Source organism: Vulpes vulpes, chromosome 12, assembly GCF_048418805.1.
Source record: "Vulpes vulpes isolate BD-2025 chromosome 12, VulVul3, whole genome shotgun sequence".
Lineage (NCBI taxonomy): Eukaryota > Metazoa > Chordata > Mammalia > Carnivora > Canidae > Vulpes > Vulpes vulpes.
Window position 1 is genome coordinate 21824373 of NC_132791.1, and position 21756 is coordinate 21846128.

General features: G+C 52.1%; 1 protein-coding gene across 2 annotated transcripts; it reads right to left on the reverse strand.

The window, feature by feature from the left end:
• Nucleotides 1-345: 345 nt before the first annotated feature.
• GLIPR2 (GLI pathogenesis related 2) lies at nt 346-19926 on the reverse strand. 2 transcript variants are annotated; one of them, XM_072727936.1, is made up of 5 exons: nt 19823-19926; nt 10562-10670; nt 10126-10229; nt 8258-8335; nt 346-1833 (listed from the first exon to the last, which is right to left on the reverse strand). In XM_072727936.1, exons 1-5 carry the CDS (start codon nt 19833-19835, stop codon nt 1673-1675), a joined length of 465 nt encoding a protein of 154 aa, XP_072584037.1. In that variant the 5' UTR covers nt 19836-19926; the 3' UTR covers nt 346-1672. The 2 variants fall into 2 exon arrangements, with proteins under 2 accessions (XP_072584037.1, XP_072584038.1); XM_072727937.1 differs by lacking the exons at nt 8258-8335; nt 10126-10229 and having other exon boundaries at nt 1225-1833.
• Nucleotides 19927-21756: the final 1830 nt, after the last annotated feature.

Genomic DNA, 21756 nt, shown 5'->3' on the forward strand with positions numbered 1-21756 from the left:
CAACTGGCAACTTGGCTTGCATATAGTTTTGCTGTGGCCCTAATTCAAACTCATGGCATCCTAAATTTTTTAGTTCCACTGACAAATTCTCTCCTCATTTCTTAGCTCAGACTTGTGGTCCGTGGCCAACCCAGGGATTGGCTGCCCTTGGCTCACATGTCCACTTTAGTCCAATTGGCCGTGCAAGGGTAGGTCACATGGATCAAAACACAGCTGCCAAAGGGACACAAAATATGGGGGAGAGGTTGGAAGTACTCAGAGGCTTGAGTTACCTAAGACAGGAACTGAGGGTTATGATTATCTTGGTCACCGATTAAAAACCGGGCATGAATGACATGGAAGATATTACACAAAAGAAAAAGATTTTATTGTTGTCTTAGTATCACTGGGTGAGACGAAGGGCACAGCACGAGGCTGTGTTCACAGTGCAGCACAGAAGCACGTCTCCCGAGGTGGCAGCCTCCCGCCCTTGCTGTCTTAACACTTGGAGGGGCCGGGCTTTCAGGACACCCAGCTTGGCACTGGGGTTCCTCCCACATGGACCCTGTGCAATCGTTATTCAGGGGGAACTTTGTATAGTTGGAGGCCAAACATAGAACCAAACTGGCGACGCTAAGCCCCCACCCACATGGGATATCTCCCTGGAACATTTGGGCCTGTCCCACATTCCTGGAGGGAGCAACAGCACAGCTGCAAGCACAGCTGCCGGCAACAGGCCTGGGCTCCCGCCCTGGTGCGAGGGGAGGGAAGAGGCCGGAGGGCTTCCTCTAGGGGCCCTGGTGAGCTCACACTCACCCCCACACTCACTGACTTCATCCGTTTGGCCGCTTGGCCAAGAGCCCAGGCAGTGTGAGGGGCTTTCTCCCAGAACAGGCCCTGGGCCACTAGTGGAGGAGGGGGAAGGGGTGACGTCCAGGCCTGACCGGTGGCCCCAGAGACCAGGAGGCACACGCTGCACTCTGACATGCCAAAGGATTTTAAGAAGGTGGGAGGGAAGTGAGGATGGTGGTAGTAGTGGTACATTGCTATTTAAAGGTAGAAAATGCAAGGAAGTGAGACTTTTCTCTCCATTTGTTCTTTGGCATTCCCATTAGAGAATTCCAGGAGGCATGCAGATGACATCATGTCTTACTACTGAGAAATCTCAATAATTCTGTGCAATAGAGTTCCTGCCTGTCCCCTGTTTCCAATGGAAGCTGCTTTATATTTACGTGTTTAAAGCTGTTTTACGTTACATTTAGATGAGAGTTTAATATTCTTAAATATCTACCAAAAGTAGATTACAGCCCATGAAGATCACATAAAATGAACTTCACCTCTAAGCATCACAAACATTTGGAATAGAAAAAGACCACGGATGAATATTGTAAGAAATGTACAAAAGAAGTTTGCTTTAAAAAAAAAAAAAGTTTTAAAACTGATTCTTTCCCCCTAAGTCCAAATAATTGTGGTCTAGGTAACCAACAGGGTAAAGGCTTCATATGCTAATTCCTTTGAGAGGCGTAAGTTCATACAGAGTTGTATATCCAAGTGTGTGTGCATCAAGAGACACTCACATGCATCACACACACAAACACATACACCCACAGGGACAGACACACAGCTGAGTTTTTGTTGTTCTAGGCACTTCGTATCCGTGTCAAGTCACCACTTTCCCATTACATTTAATGAATTACTTCTTTGGTGGCAGGACATTTTCTTCAAAGAAGCCCTGGTTGACGACATTCCCTGCTGGGAAGTATCGGGCCACCACGAAGGAAGACCCGTCGCTGGCAGATGCCTTCCCCACTCCCATCTTCTTCGTGTTTTTCCACACCATGGCTGTGAAGTGTCCTGGAGGAGCACAGGGAGGGGGGGAGGGAAACGGGTTAGTTAGCAGGATCTGGAGAAGGATGGTTCAAAGGATTCCCGAACTCCTGCACCGTCTTGTCAGGCTTCGGAAGTTTGATCTTCACACACACTGGTCAGAGGAAGGAGACCGAGAACGCTCTGCCTGGCTGACTTGCAGAGGCATCAGGTCCTCTCAGTCAGCCACACAGACGCTCCTCACCTCACCATTTGCTAGTGCCCAAAGGTTTCATGGTCTCCTGGAGATCACAGCCAAGCCGAGTGACCCCAAGAGTTAGGATGCCACCCTCCCGGCACCTGTCTCCCTCCCTCCCCTGACTGTATTCTTCAAGGGTCACCGATGATCTCCATGTGATCCAAAGATCACTTTTTGTCTCCTCTTACTTGACATCTCAGGAACATTTAATAGAGCCAATTCCTCCCCTTTGTGAGGTACCCCCTCCCCTTTTGGTTTCCATGATGCTGCCCTCCTTTTGGCCTCTTCCTCCTCTTCCATTTTGAGAGTAAATGTCGGAGGGGCCTTGCACTATCCAAGGCTCAGTCCTGGGCTTGCTTTTCTTTACTTGCTGCATTCTTTAGGCAATTTCATTTATCCCTGGCTCCCAAATTTATTTCCCTGGTCCAGATCTCTCCTCTGTGTTCCAGATACAACTACGTAACTTGACATTTCCACTTGGATGGCTCAAAGGCATCTCAAATGTTAACCTATCCAAGCCTCACTCTTGATTTTGGTTCCCCTAGACTTATTCCTCTTCCTATCTTCCACTTCCTTTAATGGCCTCTCTGCACACAACCCTAGGGTTGGTCTGTATTCCTCATTTCTTCCTCATTTCCCCCTGGACAACCCATCATTCAATTCTGAAGACTCTAACTCTAAAATATGTCATAAGTCCATCCACTCCCCAAACTTGGGTCCCAACCATAAAGTTTCTCACTTGGGCCACTGGAATAGCCCTTCACTGGTTCTCCAGCGTCCACCTTTGCCTCCCCCAATTCCCTTCCTCTAAAGGAGCCAGAGTAATTATTTTTAGACATAAGTCATAGCTGTTTACTAGCCCGCTTACAAATCCTTTAATTGCTTCCAATTGCACCTAGAATGAAAGTGAACACTTTGTCCCAATGGCCTCTTTTCCATCCTTGAATACGTCAGGTTATTTCCCACCATGGAACACTTGTACACATTGGCCAGTGTGTGGAATGCTCTCCCAATGACTAACATCTTCTGATCCCTTAGGCTTCAGACTGAATGTCACTTGTGCAAAGAAGCTTTTCATAATCACTTATTTCCTGAACACCTCCCTCCCAAGATCATCTTATCTCACCCTGTTTTTCCCCACAGGCATTCTTACCATTTGCAATGTTACGTGTGTTTGGTTTCTTGCTCATTTGCTTGGTTCCTTCATTCACTAGGCTATGAGACTCACAGGGGCAGGAATCAAACTGTTTTATTCACCAGAGTGTACTCAGTACCCTGGCAAAGCCTGGCCGACTCCACATGAAAAGTGTAAAATAAACCTTTGTTGAATGAATGTGTGAATGAATGAAAAGGCACATGGAGGCACCATCTTGGACTTGGGTTCTCCCCTTACTGAAGCACAGGCCTTCTACATTTTGTGCTCTTTGAACCTTGACAAGTTCGAGCCCTCTCCAATTCCTTCTGCTCTGAGCCAAACAGCTCTTCTCAAGCTACTGCCTGACCCTCCGGACGCTTCTGTGGTTCACTAAGGTTCTCAGCATCAGTGTCCCACTGCTCAGGCTGCCTGACCCTCACTCACTGCTTCCTTCAAGATTTAATATAGCTTAGTTTCCAACTCCCCTTCTACTTTGGGGTCAAGAGTTGCCGTAATGTTTGCTCAATGACAGAATGACTCCTTCTGTCTCCAAGGAGTAGAGGTTGGGAGCTTATCCTTCCCACCTTTACTGTTAAGGACTTACAGAGATCTTTTGACAGGTCAATATTGACTTCCATAGCAGAATGGCATTCATTTGCTAAAGCAACACCGGAGAGATTACATTTCCTCCTTGAGGGTAGGCACCACACCCATCTTATTTTATTTTATAATTTTTTTTTACAGATTTTATATATTTACTTGAGAGAAAGAGACAGTGAGAGAGAGAGAGAGAGAGAGAGCACAGAGAGAGAGAGGGAGAAGCAGACTCCTCACTGAGCAGAGAGGCTAACACAGGGCTCAATCTCAGGACTCTGAGATCAGGACTGGAGCTCAAGGCAGCCTCTTAACTGACTGAGCCCCCCAGGTGCCCCCACACCTGTCTTTATTGAGCACAATATCCCCAGTGTTTAGCACTGAGCTTGGCAGATAGTAGATACTCAATAAATATCTGATGAAGAACGGAAGAGACAGAGGAAAGGAGGATAATTGTGATCAGAGTGGCTAAGTTTCCCATAGGGTAAGAAAGAAAGAGGGTAACCGTTTTACACCCATTTGGGTGGATTTTTTTTTTTAAAGAAGAAAATAAGTATTGGTGAGGATGTGCATTTCTGGGGGAGAATGTGAAATGGCACAACTACTGTGAAAGACTGTATGGTGGTTCCTTAAAAAATAAAATAGAGAATTACCATCTCATCCAGTAATTCCACATCCAGGTATAAACTCAAAAGAACTGAAAGCAGGGACTCAGATATTTGTACGCCAATGTTTACAGCAGCATTATTTACAATAGCCAAAAGGTGAAAAAAACCCCAAATGTCCACCAATGGATGAATGGATAAACAAAATGTTATATATACACATATAGTAAAACATTATTCAGCCTTAAACAGGAATGAAATTCGATACATTCTGCCTTGAGGATGAACCTTGAGGACATTATGCTAAGTGAAACAAGCTAGACAAAAGGACAAATATATGACTCCACTTACATTGGACACCTAGAATCACCCAACTCATAGAGACAGGAAGTAGAATAGTGGTCACCAGAGCGTAGGGATGGGGAGGTGGGGAAGGAGGGACAGGAGTGATTATTTAATGGGTTCAATTTGAGATGACTGAAAAATTCTGGAGATGGACAGGACCATGATTGTACAACACTGTGAATGTAATTAATCTCACTCAACTGTGTCCTTTTAAATGGTTAATTTTATGGTAAATATGCTTTACCATGAAATGAAAGAAAGAAAGAAGGAAAGAAAGGCTGGTATCCACACTCTCGCAACCCTTCAGGTGATATATCCTCCATTGCGTCTCACATATGGTAAGGACTGAATAAACATTCATTGGTTAAGTTGTGTATTTTGCCCTACAGATGAACTCCATTTTCAGAAGTTTTAAATTTAGGCAATACTGTATTTATCTATAGCCATAGAAGATTTGAAGTTACCAAATCATTTACAAGAATAACAAGACATAAACACTCATCAGTAGAGTTGCTGTGATAAAAACCAAAGCAAGAACCAAAGGAAAACAAACCCCAGGTACAATTATGCTTCTATATATCACTTATCCTGCAGCTCGTATTAACCACTGCCCATAAACTCTGCTGTTCACCTCAAAATAGAAGAGAAACACTTCTTGCCGATTCACCCTTGGTCCTCCTACCTTCGTGTCCCAGCTCCAGGCTTTCAGCTGCTTTGCCAGGTGTCACCATTTCCACAGCCTCTCTTTTCACTCAGGCTCAAGCCCTTTTTCACACAAGCCTTTTCTCTCAAGAGAACCCCATGCTTTGGCTATTGTCCGCCCACTCTCTCTGTTGCCCAGACAAGGAAGAACTGCCATTTCTCCACTGGTTGCTAAGAAAAGGATCACAGACACAACGTGAACATCGGCAGCATGCATGCCTGTGGAAGACTTTTCCAAACAGATGAGACTAAGTGATTTTCCCTCTGGCCAGGGAAGTTTCCGTCCACAGAGATAATTAAGTATGGGTATTTAGAGATGAGCTAAAGGACACGACTTCCTTAGCAACCATCAGCTACGCAGTGGTTTCTAACTAAATCACTAACCGATTCTTCTTCCTTTTTTTTGCCCTAAGGGATCACATCTTCTTTACTGTAATGGACCCAAACTTCTAGAATGTACAGTTGAAAAACACATTAAATAAGTTACAAAAAACAAAAATAAGTTACAGTGTATTCTTGCAAGAGGATGATAATGTGCAACAGTAAGAATGACAAAGCTCTTTTTGTATTAATATGGAACAATCTCTAACAATCTGCTGTGTGAAGAAAGCAAGTGCAAAATAGATCATACACCAGGGTATAAAGAAGGGGAAAAGAGAACATAATGCTGGTATAAGATTAGGACAACTCTAGAATGGTACATAAGAACGGGTATCAGTGGTCCGAAGAGAAAGTGCTAGAGACCAGGAATGGAAGGAAGACTTTTTACCTTATACAATTTGCAGATTTCATGTCATGTAAAAGTGTTATTTACTCAGAATAAGTAAACAAACCAACCTACTCATTAAAAAAGAGTATATCAAAGGAATTGCAAGAAACTGCTTCTCTCCACTCAGCACATAGCACAGAACTGGGCCCTTCATCACAAGATGCTGACCCAGTGTGGGTGGGGAGAGATTATAGGATATTTCAAAGGCTCTTTCCCTACAACATGGACTCAGGTCAGGGAATCTCCACACAACGGTGCAGCAAGAAGCAGCTCTGGGGGAGGTTGAGGCATGGGGAATGGGTCTGAGGATCTTTAAGTGTCTTGCAATCTCTGAGAATAGCACCACTCAAAGCTGTGCTCTTGTCTTAGGATCAGGCTCTGTCTGTCCCCAGGCACTGCCTCCTGACACTTGGGAGAGCCTAGGGGCTAGTTGCTCTGAGGGGGTTTTCCTCTTTAGGGGTGGGAGATCTGGGGCAACAGGTTGGTGGTCAGTGATCATGGAAAACCCATTCCCAGCTCAGACACTTGTCAGATTCCCACCTTGGGGCAGGAGCCATGGAAAAAGTATTCGATTGAGAATAGGAGATCTAAAAGAAGTCTCTTCTCTCTGGGCCTCAGTTTCCTCCTCTGCAAAATGGGTAGAACAAAGCCCCACCTACAAATGGTGTTGTGAGGCTTACGTGGCCGTGAACGTGTAGGCACTTTGTAATTGTCGAGTGGCACGCACACATGAGCAACGCTAATAACTTGCTCTGACACATGTCCAATTGCTCGTGAGTCTTGCTCATGGGAAAAGCAAATCCAGATGCTATGAAATAAAATTGTCTTCTGGGCACTGAACTTTATGAAAAGAAGACAGGTTCTGTGTACACACATCCTTAATCACCAGGAGGAGGTTGTTACTGTTCCCTCCCTCAGTCCTCGAATTTAATTGCCACAGAACCATCAATTCCCACTTAGGGCCCTGAGAGCAGCTTCCTTAAGCCCGGCCCTGGTTGCTCAGAGGAGAAATGGCCCCAGCAGCTGCTGCACCTCTGCCCTACCGTCCTGCCCACACTGATGCAAGAACCCCTGCCCCAAAGGGGTGAGCAGTAAACCACAGGAAACTGTGACTGGCACCGAGAACAGAACGTGTCATTTCCTGCTTTGGAAGAAGACTCCAGAGGATGAGAGGCCACAGTGGCTCCACCCACGGGTGGGAGGGGTAGGGTCGAGGGCTGGGGGCGGGCAGAGAGAATCCCCTTTTCGGTTTCCCCTCAGAGGAACTCCCAGGCCTTCTAACCCACGCTCTGAGGCAGTGAAGAAGCCGCTGAGGGGCCGGAGGGAGCGCCCTCGGTTACCCCACACCCTGGAAGCCTCACAGAAAAGCTAGGTGGGCGCACACTAGCTCTCAGATGGTCCCCTACCGCGCTGTCCCTCTCCCTCTGGGACAGCAAGTCAACCCAAGTTCACGCAACTAATAGGGCTGGAGCTGAGAGCAGATCGAGGGGGTCTGCATTCCAAGCTGGAGAGAAAAGGTGAAGGGGGGATGCCTGGGAGGCTGTCGAGTGGGGAGCACTTTGGAAGGAGGCAGGGGTAGGAGTGAGGAGGGAGTTAGGACCAGGAGGAGAGAGTGAGCAGTGTGGCCCTTTTCCTGAAGAGAGGCCTTAGAACATTCTGGCTGCTGGAGCAGGCTGGACTGGAGGGGAACAAGACTGGCAGTAGGATGACCGGGTATAGCACTGCTTCTGGGAGGAGGCATTCCGGAACTTTTAAAGTCCACAGCCTCCTTGCGACACGCTCCAGTCACCTGGAGAACTTGGAGCTGGTGGGGAAGGAATCCATGGCTCAGGGGTTTCTCAGATGGAGAAGCGTGTGTGCACGCATGCGTGCTTGCGTGTGTGTATGTGTGTGTGAAGTGATGGGGAAAGAGAGCATTGCCCTTTGGGCAAAATCGAAACCACAGAAATACAGAAGAGGCAAAACAGGAGGGAATTTTCAGAGGGTTAGTTCCTTTCCAAAGTCAGACACCCAAACTGCAGCCGTGGCCAGGCCCAGGTCACTTGGGTGACCCCATCACTCACCAGTCCCAGAGGTGAAGCCAGGCTGCTGGAAGTTGTAGTTCTTGATTTCACTGTACCATCTATCAGCCACCTCCTTTCCTGTATGGAAAAGACAGTTTCAATCTCAGCAGCAAAATCAGCAACCCACTCACTACTCCTTCCGCCTTCTCCCATTAACCCTAAACCACCCACCCTACAGTTAGACGGCTGGTAAAGCACCAGCGAGCTGAAACAGGATCTCCTGCCCAGGAGCGTATCCAGGCTGAAGAGAGAGTCTTGTTGGGGATCAGGAAGGGACCCGGCCTGGGGTTGGGGCACCTGCCCTGCCACTAACTTGCTCTGTAATCCTGGGCAAGGCCTTCCCTTCTCGGGCCTCTGTACACGGGTTGAATACAATGTACTCCAAGAGCTTCTAATGATGCTCTGGGTGTTCCAGAGACTCCGCCCTCATCCCACCCACGGGTCTATCTCCTGAAACATCCACAGGAGGAAAGGCAATCGGGCTGGTGGGCCAGGGTCTCCACGGCAGGCAGAGGGGTCCCCACTGGGAACATCTGCAGGCCCAGCTAGTGCTGCTAGGAGAAAACCCACAGCACTTCCCTGGGAGCTGTGGACCTTAAGGCCACAGCAGGAAGTCTTGCTCTTAACTTTGATATGTACATAAATCACCTGGGGTGCAGGTTAAAATTCAGATTCTGACTTCCCAGGTCCAAGTCTGCATTTCTAACAAGTTCCTAGAAGCTGCTGCTTCCGGCTGTGGGCCTCACCTGGGGAGCACTGAAACGTGGCTGAGGCCTGGGGCCTGCCACAGACCTATCAGTGTTCTGGAGAGTCCCAGGCCTTGGTCTTTTGTAAAAGCGCTGCAAAAGATCCCAATGTGCAGCCCGGGGGATAAAGAGCCTCCCGGGACAGAGGTGGGGGAAACCGGGGCCACAGAGGGTGGCGACTGGCCCAGGGCTCCACAGAGGGAGCCAATGCGAGGCTGGGGCCCATCACTGCCACCGCCTGCCTGTTCCCACCCCTGCAGGGAACCTGCTCCCCCTGTTCCCACCCCTGCAGGGAGCCTGCTCCCCCCAGGCCCAAGCATGGCAGGGAAAGGAGGCCGCAGGCGGGGGTGGGGTGGGGGTCCCCGCCTTCCTCAGGAGCATGCGCACACCCGCACACCCCTCCTGCAGGCCTGCAGGCACTCCCCAGGGAACCCCCAGGAATGTCAGGCCCAGCAGGGAGGGAATAGTCATCCTCCCGCTGGGGTCTGGAGAAGCTTCAGAGGGCAAAGTAGCTCTCTCCAGCATTTTTCCTAAAAAGCCACGACAGCACGGCCAGAGCCAGGAAGCTCAAGAATGTTTGGTCAGTGTGGCGGGATCACCACTCTAGGCTGCGACCTTGGATGGAGGGATTGATGGTCTTTCTCACTTTCTTTTTTTCTAACACTGAAAAAACTCAATTGCATTTTTCTGATGATAAGTTAATACACCTACACTTTTAAAAAAGAAAGCAAAATGTGAAGAAAGGAAAACCGTAGCTGGCCATACTCCAGAGGCCCCAGGATCAGAATGAAACTGCACAGAAAGGGAACCAGAAATGATGTGTCTCCCCCGCCCCCACTCCTCAGCTGGGAGCTCTTCGAAAGGGGAGGGCCGGGCAGTCTGACTCATCTCTGTGTCCCTGGCACCCAGCACAGGCCTGGCCCTGAGCCAGCCATCAGGGACACTGTGGCAAACTGCCGCCAGCCCCTGGGAGCACACACAGAGAGCTCTGGGGCTCTTTTCCTTCCTGGGCCTAAGCACTAAAGCTGCACTGAGGAGGGTGCTGGGGCCAGCGGGGGTCAGAATGGAAGATGCCCTGGGCCTGGCTCAGGCCCAGGGGAGGGGGCTGAGAAAGCGACCTACCTGTCTGATCGTAGGAGGCCCATGCCAGGTTCTCTCCGCATTGGCCACGACTGGACTCCGGGCTGTGCTTGAGGATCCTCGTGCTGGCCAGGGCCTCTGAATACCTGCCAGAGTCCATGCGCTGCCTCAGAGCAGGGCCGTCCCCGGGAAGCCCCAGAGTACAGCCCTCAACTGCTGCCCCTGAGCTCCTTCCCTGCCCCGGGCTGGTGTGGGAACCACGAGCATCGCGCCAGATCTCTTCTGAGCCCCCACAATAGCCCCCTTTTACAGAGGAGCAAACTGAGGCTCAGGGTGGTAAGTGGCACAAGGGTTATTCAAGCCCGGCTGTCTCTGCGCCCCCAAACCCACACCCTTCTAGCTACCCCAGTGCCCCTCCATGACTGCAGCAACAGCACCACGAAGGGCCAGAGTCACCCCGGGGCTCTGGGGGACTCACTGCTGAGCCTCCCGGTTGAGCTTCTTGCAGAGCTTCAGTGGGGGGACGCCATGCTTCTGCCGGTACTCGTTGTGGGCCTTCAGGACCTCGTTATTAAACTGCTTGGAAGCTGTAATCATTTCAAAATGGAGAAAGTCTCAGTGCAGAGAAAAGACCCACCAGAAAAAGGGATGATGGCAGGCTTCAGAGTGATGCCCAGCTCAACCCTCAGAATATGGCAGTGGAGGGGAGCAGGGTAGGGGGTCAGCTGGGCCCAGGGAGGTGAGGAGGAGGGAGAGGCTGTGCCCAACTGGGCTGTGCTCTCAGAAAGGACACAGTAAAGAGGCTAGAGCAGGGAGAGAGTAAGAGGGCAGTGGCAAGGTCAACAGCGGACAGAAGTCACCCCAGTTTGGGAATGAAATGGAACCCCCTCCATCCCACACTCTCCCTCCGTCTCCCCACCCCTTCCTCATCCGTCATCATCTGTTCATTCATCATCTGTTCAGCAGCAGCCAGCCACCCATCACCCACCCATCTGTTCCACTGCTCTCTGAGGGCCTCCTCCACGTGGGGTCCTGTGTTGGGTGAGAGGTCCAGAGATAAAGCCACCTTGTCCTGCCCTCAGAGGGCTCACAAACAGAAGCAAGGCAGCCTAGTAAACAGATACTGGCAAACAGGGAGTGCCAGGGCCAAGGTACACATGAGCACAGGTCAAGAGAAACTTGGAGAAAAGTAACCTACCATGGGCTGGGGGATCGGGAAGGTGGCCCCTGATTTGAGGCCCCAAAGTCACCCATGCAGGAGCCAGTCAGGCTGACTGCGAGGGCACTGAGCACCAGCCTTAGGAATCTAGGGGGTGCCACTCTGTGAAATGGAGGGGAGTTGGTGGGTCATGATTGAGAGCCATGGGGGCCCTCACACTGAGCCAGTCTCATCTGGCAGGGGCCTCTCCCTGAGGCTTGGCCATGGGCAGTGAGGGTGCAAAGTGTAGGGTGAACCAAGTGCCACCCCTCCGCTACCACAGGTCATTCACCAGTGACCTTTCCTCTCCTCTGCTCTTTGCATCCCAGAGGCTGAGGCTAAGATGAACCAGAGACCGACAGGGAGTCAGTCTTCTTCCCTTCCCTGGGCCAGCTTCCCCATATCTCCTGGGGTTTCCAATCAAATCCCACTGGGTCTGTGAGGAGATGCAGGAGAAGGAAGTCCCAGGGCACCCCTTCAGGGAGCTCTGGGCTAAATGTGGCCCATGAGAGGTGAGGTGACTGCAGGTCACGCCCATGGTAGGTGGCAGTTGAGATGCCCAGCAGGGTTCCAATCACCTGAAGAGTTAGGACTCTGGGGCCCACCCAGCAGGGCACTTAGTGAGGTCCAGTCATAGCAATGTGGTGGGGGGGAGTGAACCCCTGGATTTGGGAGGTTGTGGCTAACATGCAGAAACAGGGGTGGGGTGGTGGAAACACTGTGAATGTAGGGGTGATGGGAATGTGTGCGAGACAGAGGCGGAGCTGCCACCCAAACCCTTTAAGTCTTTGCGGCCAAGAGAGGAGCCAAACCCTTGTTGGCCTGAAAGATAAAGATTTCAGGCTTATGGGAGGGAGGAGGAAAAGGGAAGGTACTGTTTAATGGGCAGGGTTTCAGAGTTTCAACACGGGAAGTTCTGGAGATCTGCTGGACGACAAGGTGAATATACCTAACACTACTGAACTGTGTGCTCTAAGATGGTAAATTTTAGCTCCTGTGGTTTTTATCACAATAATAAAAAGGATTTGGGGTTTAGTATGTTAATGTGGTATTTGGGGAACGGAGTCACAGAGGTTCTTAAAGACTGTCTCAGGTGGGGATCCCTGGGTGGCTCAGTGGTTTAGCGCCTGCATTCAGCCCAGGGCGTGATCCTGGAGTCTTTGGATCGAGTCCCACGTCAGGCTCCTTGCATGGAGCCTGCTTCTCCCTCTGCCTGTGTCTCTGCCTCTCTCTCTGTGTCTCTCATGAATAAATAAATAAAATCTTAAAAAAAAAAAAAAAAAAAAGACTGTCTCAGGTGTAAGCCATAGCCATTGGTGGGAACCTGAGGGGTTCTTGGTGATGATATGCAAAAGAGTCAGCAGGTAGAGTGGCAGCCAGAAACCCACCAGCTCGCAGGCAATGCACTGCTTGTCCTGCGTGAGCCAGTATCCAGCGGCAGAGCTTCCTGGGGCCTGGCACCCGCCTTGTCTGAGAGGTGGCAACCATCTGAAGTGTGTCCAGAAGTAGTGACTAGGTGGAGAAGGGGCTAGAAATGGGGGTTTTATAAGGAATGTTTGCAAGTACTAGGTCTGTTCGTCCTAGAGATAGGACTTCGGAAGACACAGAGGCCTCTGATGAACTCTGGGTCTCCATAGGGCAAAGTTGGGGGCAATGGGTGGGAAGGGCAGGATGACAGATTTTGGCTCAGCCTAAGAAAGATCTTTCAATCAAAGCTTTCCAAAAATTGGGGGACCCCCAGGTGGTCAGCGGTTTAGCACCTGCCTTCGGCCCAGGGCGTGATCCTGGAGACCCGGGATCAAGTCCCACGTCGGGCTTCCTGCATGGAGCCTGCTTCTCCCTCTGCCTGTGTCTCTGCCTCGCTCTCTCTCTGTGTCTCTCATGAATAAATAAATAAAATCTTAAGAAAAAAAAAAAAGAAAAAAGCTTTCCAAAAATTGAAAGAGTGACTTCACAAGGTAATGAGCTCTCCAGACTGGGTGAATACAAGCAAGTGACTCTTCTCAAAAGGATTCAGGCACTGGAGGCCAGTCAGATGATTTTAAAGTCCCTTCATTTCTGAGATCCCATAAAGTCCTATCAGGGTGGGGTGAGAGGAGACAAGGGAATGGATGACCTCGGACTTCCAAGGAGTTCATAGCTTCTTTAAGGAGATGGAGGGATCACAACAGGTGTATGTGTCTGTGCAGGGGCAGGTGTGAGTGCACACAGTCAAGGTGGCAGAGGGTCCCCATCTGAGGGACAGGCTTGGCTAGGCCCACGCTAATGTCCCTTCCAGTTCCCATGTCCCCAGCAGGCCGTAGTGGGCCACCACAGGAAGTCATGGAACTGAGCAGCGTGGGAAGTCGTGGGCAGTGACCACCAATGTACTGGGGAAGGCTCCTTGGAGGAGGCAAGAAGGAGGCAAAGGGGGCACAGAAAAAGCTAGGGTGGACCTGGGAGCTGGTGGATCCAGGGCTACGGGGAGGAGGGGGATGTTAGGCAAGCGGGTAGGTAGCTGAGGTGAAGCCAGTTTAAAGGCAGCCCTGAGGGCCGGGCTCAGGTTGCACTGGATCCAGCAGTGCTGTAGGTCCCGCGGTCCTTCTGGCAGAGAGGGACATATAAGGCTGCTAAAAACTAGGTCACTGCACTCCCAGGATGTGGGAAGTAACAAGAAACAAAAGTGAAAGTTCCTGTGCCCAATCTAAGCTCGGTGCCCAAAAGCCAAAGCTGGTCACTGTTGCCAGCAGGGCCAGTTTCCTGAAAGGGGTTGGGAGGACTTTCTGGTAGGAGAGCCTACCAGAAAAGGAGAGCCACACCTCAGCTGGCCCCAGGAGTCCCTGCCAACTCAGGCCAGTCCCCGCCCAGGCGGCTCCTCAGGGGTGGGCCTCGGCCTCAGGGAGGCAAGATATCACCTGTGAACACACCAGCAAGAGGCACACCTCGCTTCTGTAGGAAAAACCCAAGAACACAGATAAACATATAGATTAAGAGTCAAAGAAAAGCCACCCATCCTCCACAACGGGGAGAGGAGGGACAATGTCCTTATTTTGTAGGAGGGGACACCGAGGCTCAGAGAACTCCTACAGGCCCAGGGTGGCGCCCAGAGCGAAGGAGGTCCTTTCTTCGGGTGACCAACCGGGCCTGGGCATGATCTTACTTGCTTAATGCCGCCTGTTGTGGGGCCCCCGTTACTATACCTTCTTTTTTTTTTTTTTTTGATAAGGAAATGGAGGCTCGAGAAGAGAAGTAACCTGTCTGAGTTCCCACAAGTGGGCCAGGCGTAGTAGACCCACGAAGAGGGAAACCCTGTCTTTAGAGGCGTCACCAAATCGAGGAGGAGGATGAGGCGCGGTGAGGTTGGGCCTGCCAATCTCTGAGAGGGAGGAAGGAAGAGGAGAAAAGAACTTTCTTAAAAGCCTCCTGAATGCCAAGCCCTTTATGACAGACCTGCCCGAGGGGACCCAGATGAAAATCCGGGGCTTGGGAGTAGCAGCTCCAGGGGACAGCTGTGGGGCTTCAGGTCAAAGCTGCCGGGAGGTGGAAGGAGCTGCCTGGGCCTGGCTCCCTGCGGCTGAGGGACGGAGTCCTGGGCTGTCTCCACCAGGGGAGGGGGTGCTGGACTGGGATGGATGGGGGCTCTTGAAGCTCCTTTGGGGCCCAGGCTTCTAACTGCCAGATAAAAACCCAGGTCGTGCCCTTCCTCCCTCTGGGCTGTCGGCTGGGACAGACTCCGCCCTCAGCATTGATCCTCTTCTGAGAGGCCTCCCTGGGCCCAGTGTGACTCATTCCTCTGTCTTCTCCAGAATCCCCACCAAAGAGGCCCATCAGGGGTCAGGGTAGAAATCATGAACAGGCCCATGCTGTCCCCATGCCAAGAGGCTGGAAAGCAACCTGGTCCCATCTTTGGGGCAAGATTGGTCTTGCTAGTTTATTAGGAGAAAAAAGTGTAAGTTGATTTAAAAAACAAAGCATGAGTTCCTAATGGGTAGCCTGGGTAGCTTCTGCTGTTTCCGCCTGGGTTCCAGGAAATTCGAGAGGTAAATCCCAGCTCTGCCTTTTACTAGCTGCATGATCTTGGACGAGTTGCTTAATCACTCTGTGCCTTATTTCTGCCACATATAAAATGGGGAAGAACAGTTTTTACCTTACAGGGTTTTGTGAGAATTAAATGAATTGATCTATGTAAGTGCTTTAGAACAGTTCTGGAATACAGTGAACAGTTCCTAAATGTCAACTATAATTATTATCATCACTATTGGGCAGAGACCCTTTGGCCTCTGGCCTTGGGAGAAAGTGCCCTGTCAAAGCCTAGATTATAGGGGGCACCTGGGTGGCTCAGTTGGTTAAGCGTCTGCCTTTGGCTCAGGTCATGATCTCAGGGTCTTGGGATCAAGCCCTAAGTTGGGCTCCCTGCTCAGCGGGGAGTCCGCTTCTCCCTCTCCCTCTGCCCCACTCCCATCATGCTCTCTCTCTCAAATAAATAAATAAAAACAAAAAGCCTAGATTTTAAAGAAAGCAGGGATGCTAGTATTTAAATCAGTTTGTTTGTTTGTTTATTTATTTATCTATTTATTTTTAAAATCAGTTCTTTGATGACTTCTTTCTGTACCCCTGGGCTGGGTGGGCCATTTTCAGAGTGAGTGAGAACATGGACAAATGATTGGAGGCCCCCCATACGAGTACCACGGGCGAGCACTAGGATGGGAGCCTTCTCATTACAGATGAGGAAACTGTGGTTTTGAGTTGGACAAGTGAATTGCCCAAGGCCACACAATGAGTACACATGAAAGTCAGATCTAAGAATGTCCCTCCCATCGCCATCACCCTTCCCTCAAATCTTGCACACTTTCTACCTCACATCTTCCTCTTCCTGATGGCAAAAATGATGATCAGTGAAGAGCTGCCCAGTATCTGGCTAGGAACAAGGATGCGGGGGAGTGCTGGCCCCAGGCTGCCCCTCTGCAGGCAGATAAGAGGCCTTAAAGGACTGAAGGAGCCTGGGTAGGGAGAGGACTGGCTCAGGCCTGAGGAGTGGCTGCCCACGCTGCGACCCCTCAGGCCTGCCACAGGCCCTGGGCAAGTCCCTGGCTCTCTGGGTCCTGGTTCCCCAACCATGTGAAGGAAGGATGACATCTGTGATTTTCAAAATGTCTTTAAAGCAGGAAATCCTTCTTTGAACCACTCCCCACCGCCTTTTTCTTTTTTTTTTTTTTTTTCAATAAAATTAACAGATGAAAATGGAGCTGTGGGGATGACCTGGCCTCTCCCTAGCAGAGGTGTGAGAGGCCTGCTTCCTGGGAAATTGCTGGCCTAGTTGGTCCCTAAAGGCCTTCTGCCCTGCTCTCCTCTGGTGCTGGGGGATGTGGGTGCAGAGACACTAAGATTCTCAGAGATAACTGCAGGGTGTGGAGAGCTCCCTCGGGGGTGAGGAGCAGGTGGGGAGCAGGTGGCAAGTGATCCACGTGGTAGAGGGGAAAGCATACAGCTGGGAAGTCAGAAACCTGGGTTCAAATCCCAGTTTGTCCACTTACTGGTCAATGTGTGAACTTGGGCAACATACTCAACCTCTATAAACTTATAAAATTCATAATCCCTGCCCTGTAGTGCTATTACAAATGTTGGTAAAAAATGTATAAAATATCTAGCTTCAAGTCAGGCACACACTAGGAGCTTAATAATTGCTAATCTCTAGGGACTAGAGACTTCTACAGGAGTCCGAGGCCACTGCCTTTCTTCTCTGCCTCCATCACACCTGCTGCAGACTGAAGCGTAGCAGGGAGACGGGGGCTAGGAGCAGGTCCTGGGAATCTCTAAGCACTGGGCTGTCTTTGGGAATTTAAGCAGTGTCAGTTGTGTGATATTTTTTCAGCATGCCCCCAACCCCAGGCAGCTCTGACATATATCTGAGGTTAAAAATTAAAAAGAGATTGGCTCCTATGCTGTGATGAGGAAACTGAGGCCCTGCAGAGGCAGGGGTTGGCTCCCTACCTGGTCTTTCTGGAACCACATAAAGCCCCTGTGTGGATAAGTATCTGTAAGTGCTATAAGCACTGCAGGTACAGCTAACCTCAGGGTGGTGGCCTGGAACTTCAAGGCTGGGCCTGTGCTGAAGGTCCATGGGTCCTGGGTCACCCAGAAAGGCCACTTTCTCTTGGGGACTCTTAGGGGAGCCAGACACTGTCCTGGGGGTTCATAATCTTTGGAGAGCCAAATAAAGTGCATGTGGCTATGAGGGAGATAGGCCTGGATCACTGTTCTGGAAGGTCCCTGGGTATGTGTGGTGGGGGTGGGGATGGGAGTGATGCCTGCCTGAATCAGTCCTTACTCACCTCTGCCACTGCCCTCCTCCTCTGAAACCAGCCCGACTGGGCATCTCTGGTCCTACAAAGTGTCACCAACAACCTGTACCAGCCTCACACTGCTGGCCCTTCCCTCATGTTCACCGGAAGTCGGTCACCAAGTCCTCTTCTGGCTACCATCTCCAAAAGCCATCTGTTTGTCCTTTGCAGTCCTTAGATATACCTCTGTCATCTCCATCCCGAGTAACTGCAGTCATCTCCCCTGACCCTCACCTCCACTTTCCCCATCTGATTCACCCTCTACCCTGGCACGACTTGGGCTTTCAGATCAATGTGTTTCAATGGCACCCAAAGTCCTAAGGTAAAGTCCAAATCCCCAAGACCTTCCAGGAGGTTTGATGGTCACTCTGCAGAGGACAGAGATTTCTCTGTCCTCTGATCTCCTACCACTCTCCCCCTGCACCCACCTGGTGGCTTGAATCACTTCCCACCTCTCACTGGAGCCTATCCACCCCCACCTCAATCAGCTCGATGATTCATTTCATGATCCAAATGAATACTGCTGAGGACAGAGGCCATGGCCTCCACAGCAGTGGGTCTGCAGCCGGCACACAGCTAACAGATGGGATGGAGGGCAGCGAGGGAAAGAGGAAAGGGAGGAAGAAAAGAGGGAAGAAGGGAGGGAGGGATAGATGGATGAACCAATTGAAGTATGGGCATACAGCCGAGTATCAGAAGTTCTGGAAAACTGTTTCTTAGGGAAGAAGCCAGACACCACTGATGCAAATGTAGCTTTAGAGAATTTGTGGATTTTCTCCTAAGGTACAGAGAAAGGAGCTGATTTGTCAAAATGATTTTTCACGTCTGCCATGCTCTTGCTCCATCCCTGCCTATCATCCTGTTCTTGAAACTACCGACAACTCCTTCCATCACCTTTCCATACTGGCGAGTATATGGCCCACCCTTTGTACAGATGGGGAAACTGAGACACTGAGAAGTAAAGAGCTTTGTTCAAGATCACATAGCCAGTGATTAGCAGAGCCAGGGCTGTCACGGCAGGTCAGGATGAAGGCCAGGGAAAGCCGCTTACTCCCAACACCAGTACTGCATGAGTCTGGATCCGGAGAAGAGATTCAAGGAGGGGCCCAGCCTCGCCCTCCTGAGAATGACAACCCCAACTTCCCCATGAAGCAGGGCTCCTGAACTCTGTTGAACGCTGTTGGGCTGTTCGTTGAAGCCTCCTGTGAGGCAGGAACTGTGGGGGATAGACACGGCGCGGCCACCAGCAGTGAGGAGTCTGGGAAAGGGTGGAAGTCTGGGTCAGTGTCCCAAGCCAACTGTTGGGGGGTGGGGGGAGGCTGCAGCAAACAAGACACTGGGTGGGGCGACCCTCCTGGGGGGAAAGGGAAATCAGGAACTGGCTCTCAGGCTCCAGTTGAGCCTAGAAGGTTGGGGAGGATTTGCAACTTCAGGGAAGTGGGAGAGGCAGAGTGGTGGTGGCGAGCACTGGGAGGGGGGACCCAGGGGAAGGGAGCAGGGCGCCGGCCTCCTAACAGCCGCATGCGGAGGGAGGTCGGCGCTGAGGACCAACTCCCAGAGGGCCCGAGCCCCGCGGGCGCTACTCTTTCACCCGCAGACGACGCGGTGAAAGGTGTCAGGGAGTGGCAGGCCCGATCCGCATTGCCGAAAGGTCGCTGGGAAGGCCACGGTGGTGAGGGTGGGCAGCGACAGCTCAGACGTAAAGGGGGAGCGGCATGTACGGGGGGGGGGGGGGGCAGACTGAGCCCGGCACCTAGCCTGGCACAGAGGGGGCGCTCCGGCGAGGAGGGACGACGACGCAGACAAGGATGCTCAGAGCCTCCTGGAGGGTTGGCCGGGAGCTGGTTTGCAGCAAGAGATGCTGTCACACTTTGGAGGCTTTTTCCAATTCTAACTGCTCCGGAGACAAAGCGAAGCCACGCCGGGGCCGGACGCGGAGCGCTAATCCCATCAGCGCCGGGAAACCCTCCCTGACGCCATCCCTGGCTCCCAGGCAGGGGCACCCCCCCCGGGTCTCGCCTCCCCTCCCTCGCTCCCGGGGCCCCGACGGCCGCCTCGGCTTCCCCGCTGCTCGGGGACCCGCCGGCGCGGAGCCTCCCGGCGCTTGGCCCCGCATCCGGGGCCCCGCCGCGGGGCACGGTGAAGGCGGGGGCCCGAGCCGCCCCCCGGCCCGGCCCGGCCCGGCCCCCGCCCCGGCCCGGCCCGGCCCCCGCGGGCTCACCTGACTTGCCCATGGCCCGCTCGGCGCGCTCCGCCGCTGCCGCCGCCGCGCTGGCTGCGCTCTCCCGCCCGCCCCGCGCCGCTGGACCGCGAGCAGGAGGCCGGGCGGCCGCTGCCCCTCCCCTCCCCCGGCGCGGCCCGGCCCCCGCCTTATAAGGCAGCGGCAGCCGCAGGCGGCGGCGCCCGGGGCCACCCCGCCGGCTGCCGGGAGGAGGCGCCGCGCGCCCCGCGCCCCGCGCCCCGCGCGCCTCCTCGCCCGGCTCGGGAGAACCCGCGTGGCGCTGGGCCCCCTCGACAGTCCAGCTCTCCAGCTGTGGGTGGGAGCCCGGGCTGCCCTCTCGGGGTGCGGAGGACCTGGGGCTTACTGCCGCGGCGCGAGACGAGACAGTTCCAGCCCGCATCTCCAGGGTCGGGGCTCTCCCCACGGGGGCCTGACCCCACAAACATCTCGGCTCCGAGTGCACCCCCCGCCCCCCGGGGCACTGGGCTCCAAGGGCTTCTCGGTCTGTTCAGCTGGACACGCCCACCCTCTGGTGCGAGTCGGTGAGAGTCCCGCTCTCACGCCCTGACCCTGCTCTGAGCTGTGGGTCTGTCCCTCAAGGCCTGGCAAACCAAGCCATGTCCCCACCCCTGAAGTTGGGCTCCAGACCTGTCTCTTCAACTCCCTGACTTCATCCCACACTGCGGTCAAGCTAGACTTCTTGATGTTCCCCAAACACGCTCTGCTCGGAGATTTCTCTTCTTGCCTTTGCTGGGGCTGTTCCCTCAGCCTGGGTGCTGGCTCGTCCCTGCCCATTCGAGTCCTATCCATCCCTCAAGGCCTTTGGGTCCCTTTGTTCCTAGACATTGGGGGCAGTGGTCAGTACACACCTGGCTCTGGGGCGACTTGGTCTCAGCCATGTCCCCACCCATGTGTGAGAAGTGCACTTGCATGAAGAGGGGACCTGGGTCACCTGGGTCACTCCCTAGAGTAACTCCTGATTACGGGAAGCTAAATTTAGACAGGACCTTTCAATAAAGGAGCTTTGAAGTGAACCGATCTGCTGATCATAAGAATGTGCAACATCACAGGCTTCAAATGTCCAGTAGGGCAAGGGTGCCCTCTACTTCCTCCCCCCACATCAGACTTTCAAACTGTGGTAGAGTGTTAGAAACAGGGGCCCAACCTGAATCAAAGGGGCTTTGGTGCTAGGTGGAGATCCAAACCCTTGTGTTCAATGCCCTCTCCCATTTTGCCAACAAATCCCCATTGAAATGACCAAATCCACCCTGTAGGAAGAATTCCATCTCACCTCTAGAATCTCTAGAAGGCTGTGTCCATTGTTTAAAAACTTCAAGGCCATGAGTGGAGACAGCTGAGCACAGAGGAGCCATTTACTGCCTGCCGAGAGGGACTACTGAGTTTCACTCCCAGTACCTTGTACAGCAATGAGGGGGGGGTTTGGAGGGGGCAGGGAGGACAAAATCCAAACTTAGTGGCATCTTTGGAGTCTGTCTGTGTGGGGTGGGATGCCTGGGCTGTGGAGCTGGCCTTAACAGTAGGCATATGGAAGGGACAGTGTGCTGAGTGAGGTTAGGGCAGTGACAAAGTTGCCCCCTTCCGAGGGCCGTGGGCTGGTTAGACAGGGAGCTGCTACCTAGCTGGTCCCAGCCCAGGACACAAGTGGTATTTGACTCAAGTGATGACTTCTTTTTTGTTTTTTTGTTTTATGTCCTATTTAAGAACTCCTTACCTACACCAAGATAACAAAGGGATAGAGTGTATCTCAAGCTGACTGCAATGAGCTGGAGCCCGAAGTGGGGCTCCATCGTGTTTGCTCTGTATTTAGTTTTTTCTTCTTGTAATGTCTTTTTTTTTTTTTCTTCTTGTAATGTGTTTTTCAGATTTGGGGATCTACACTGACCTTACAAAAGAAGTTGGAAAGGATTCTCTGT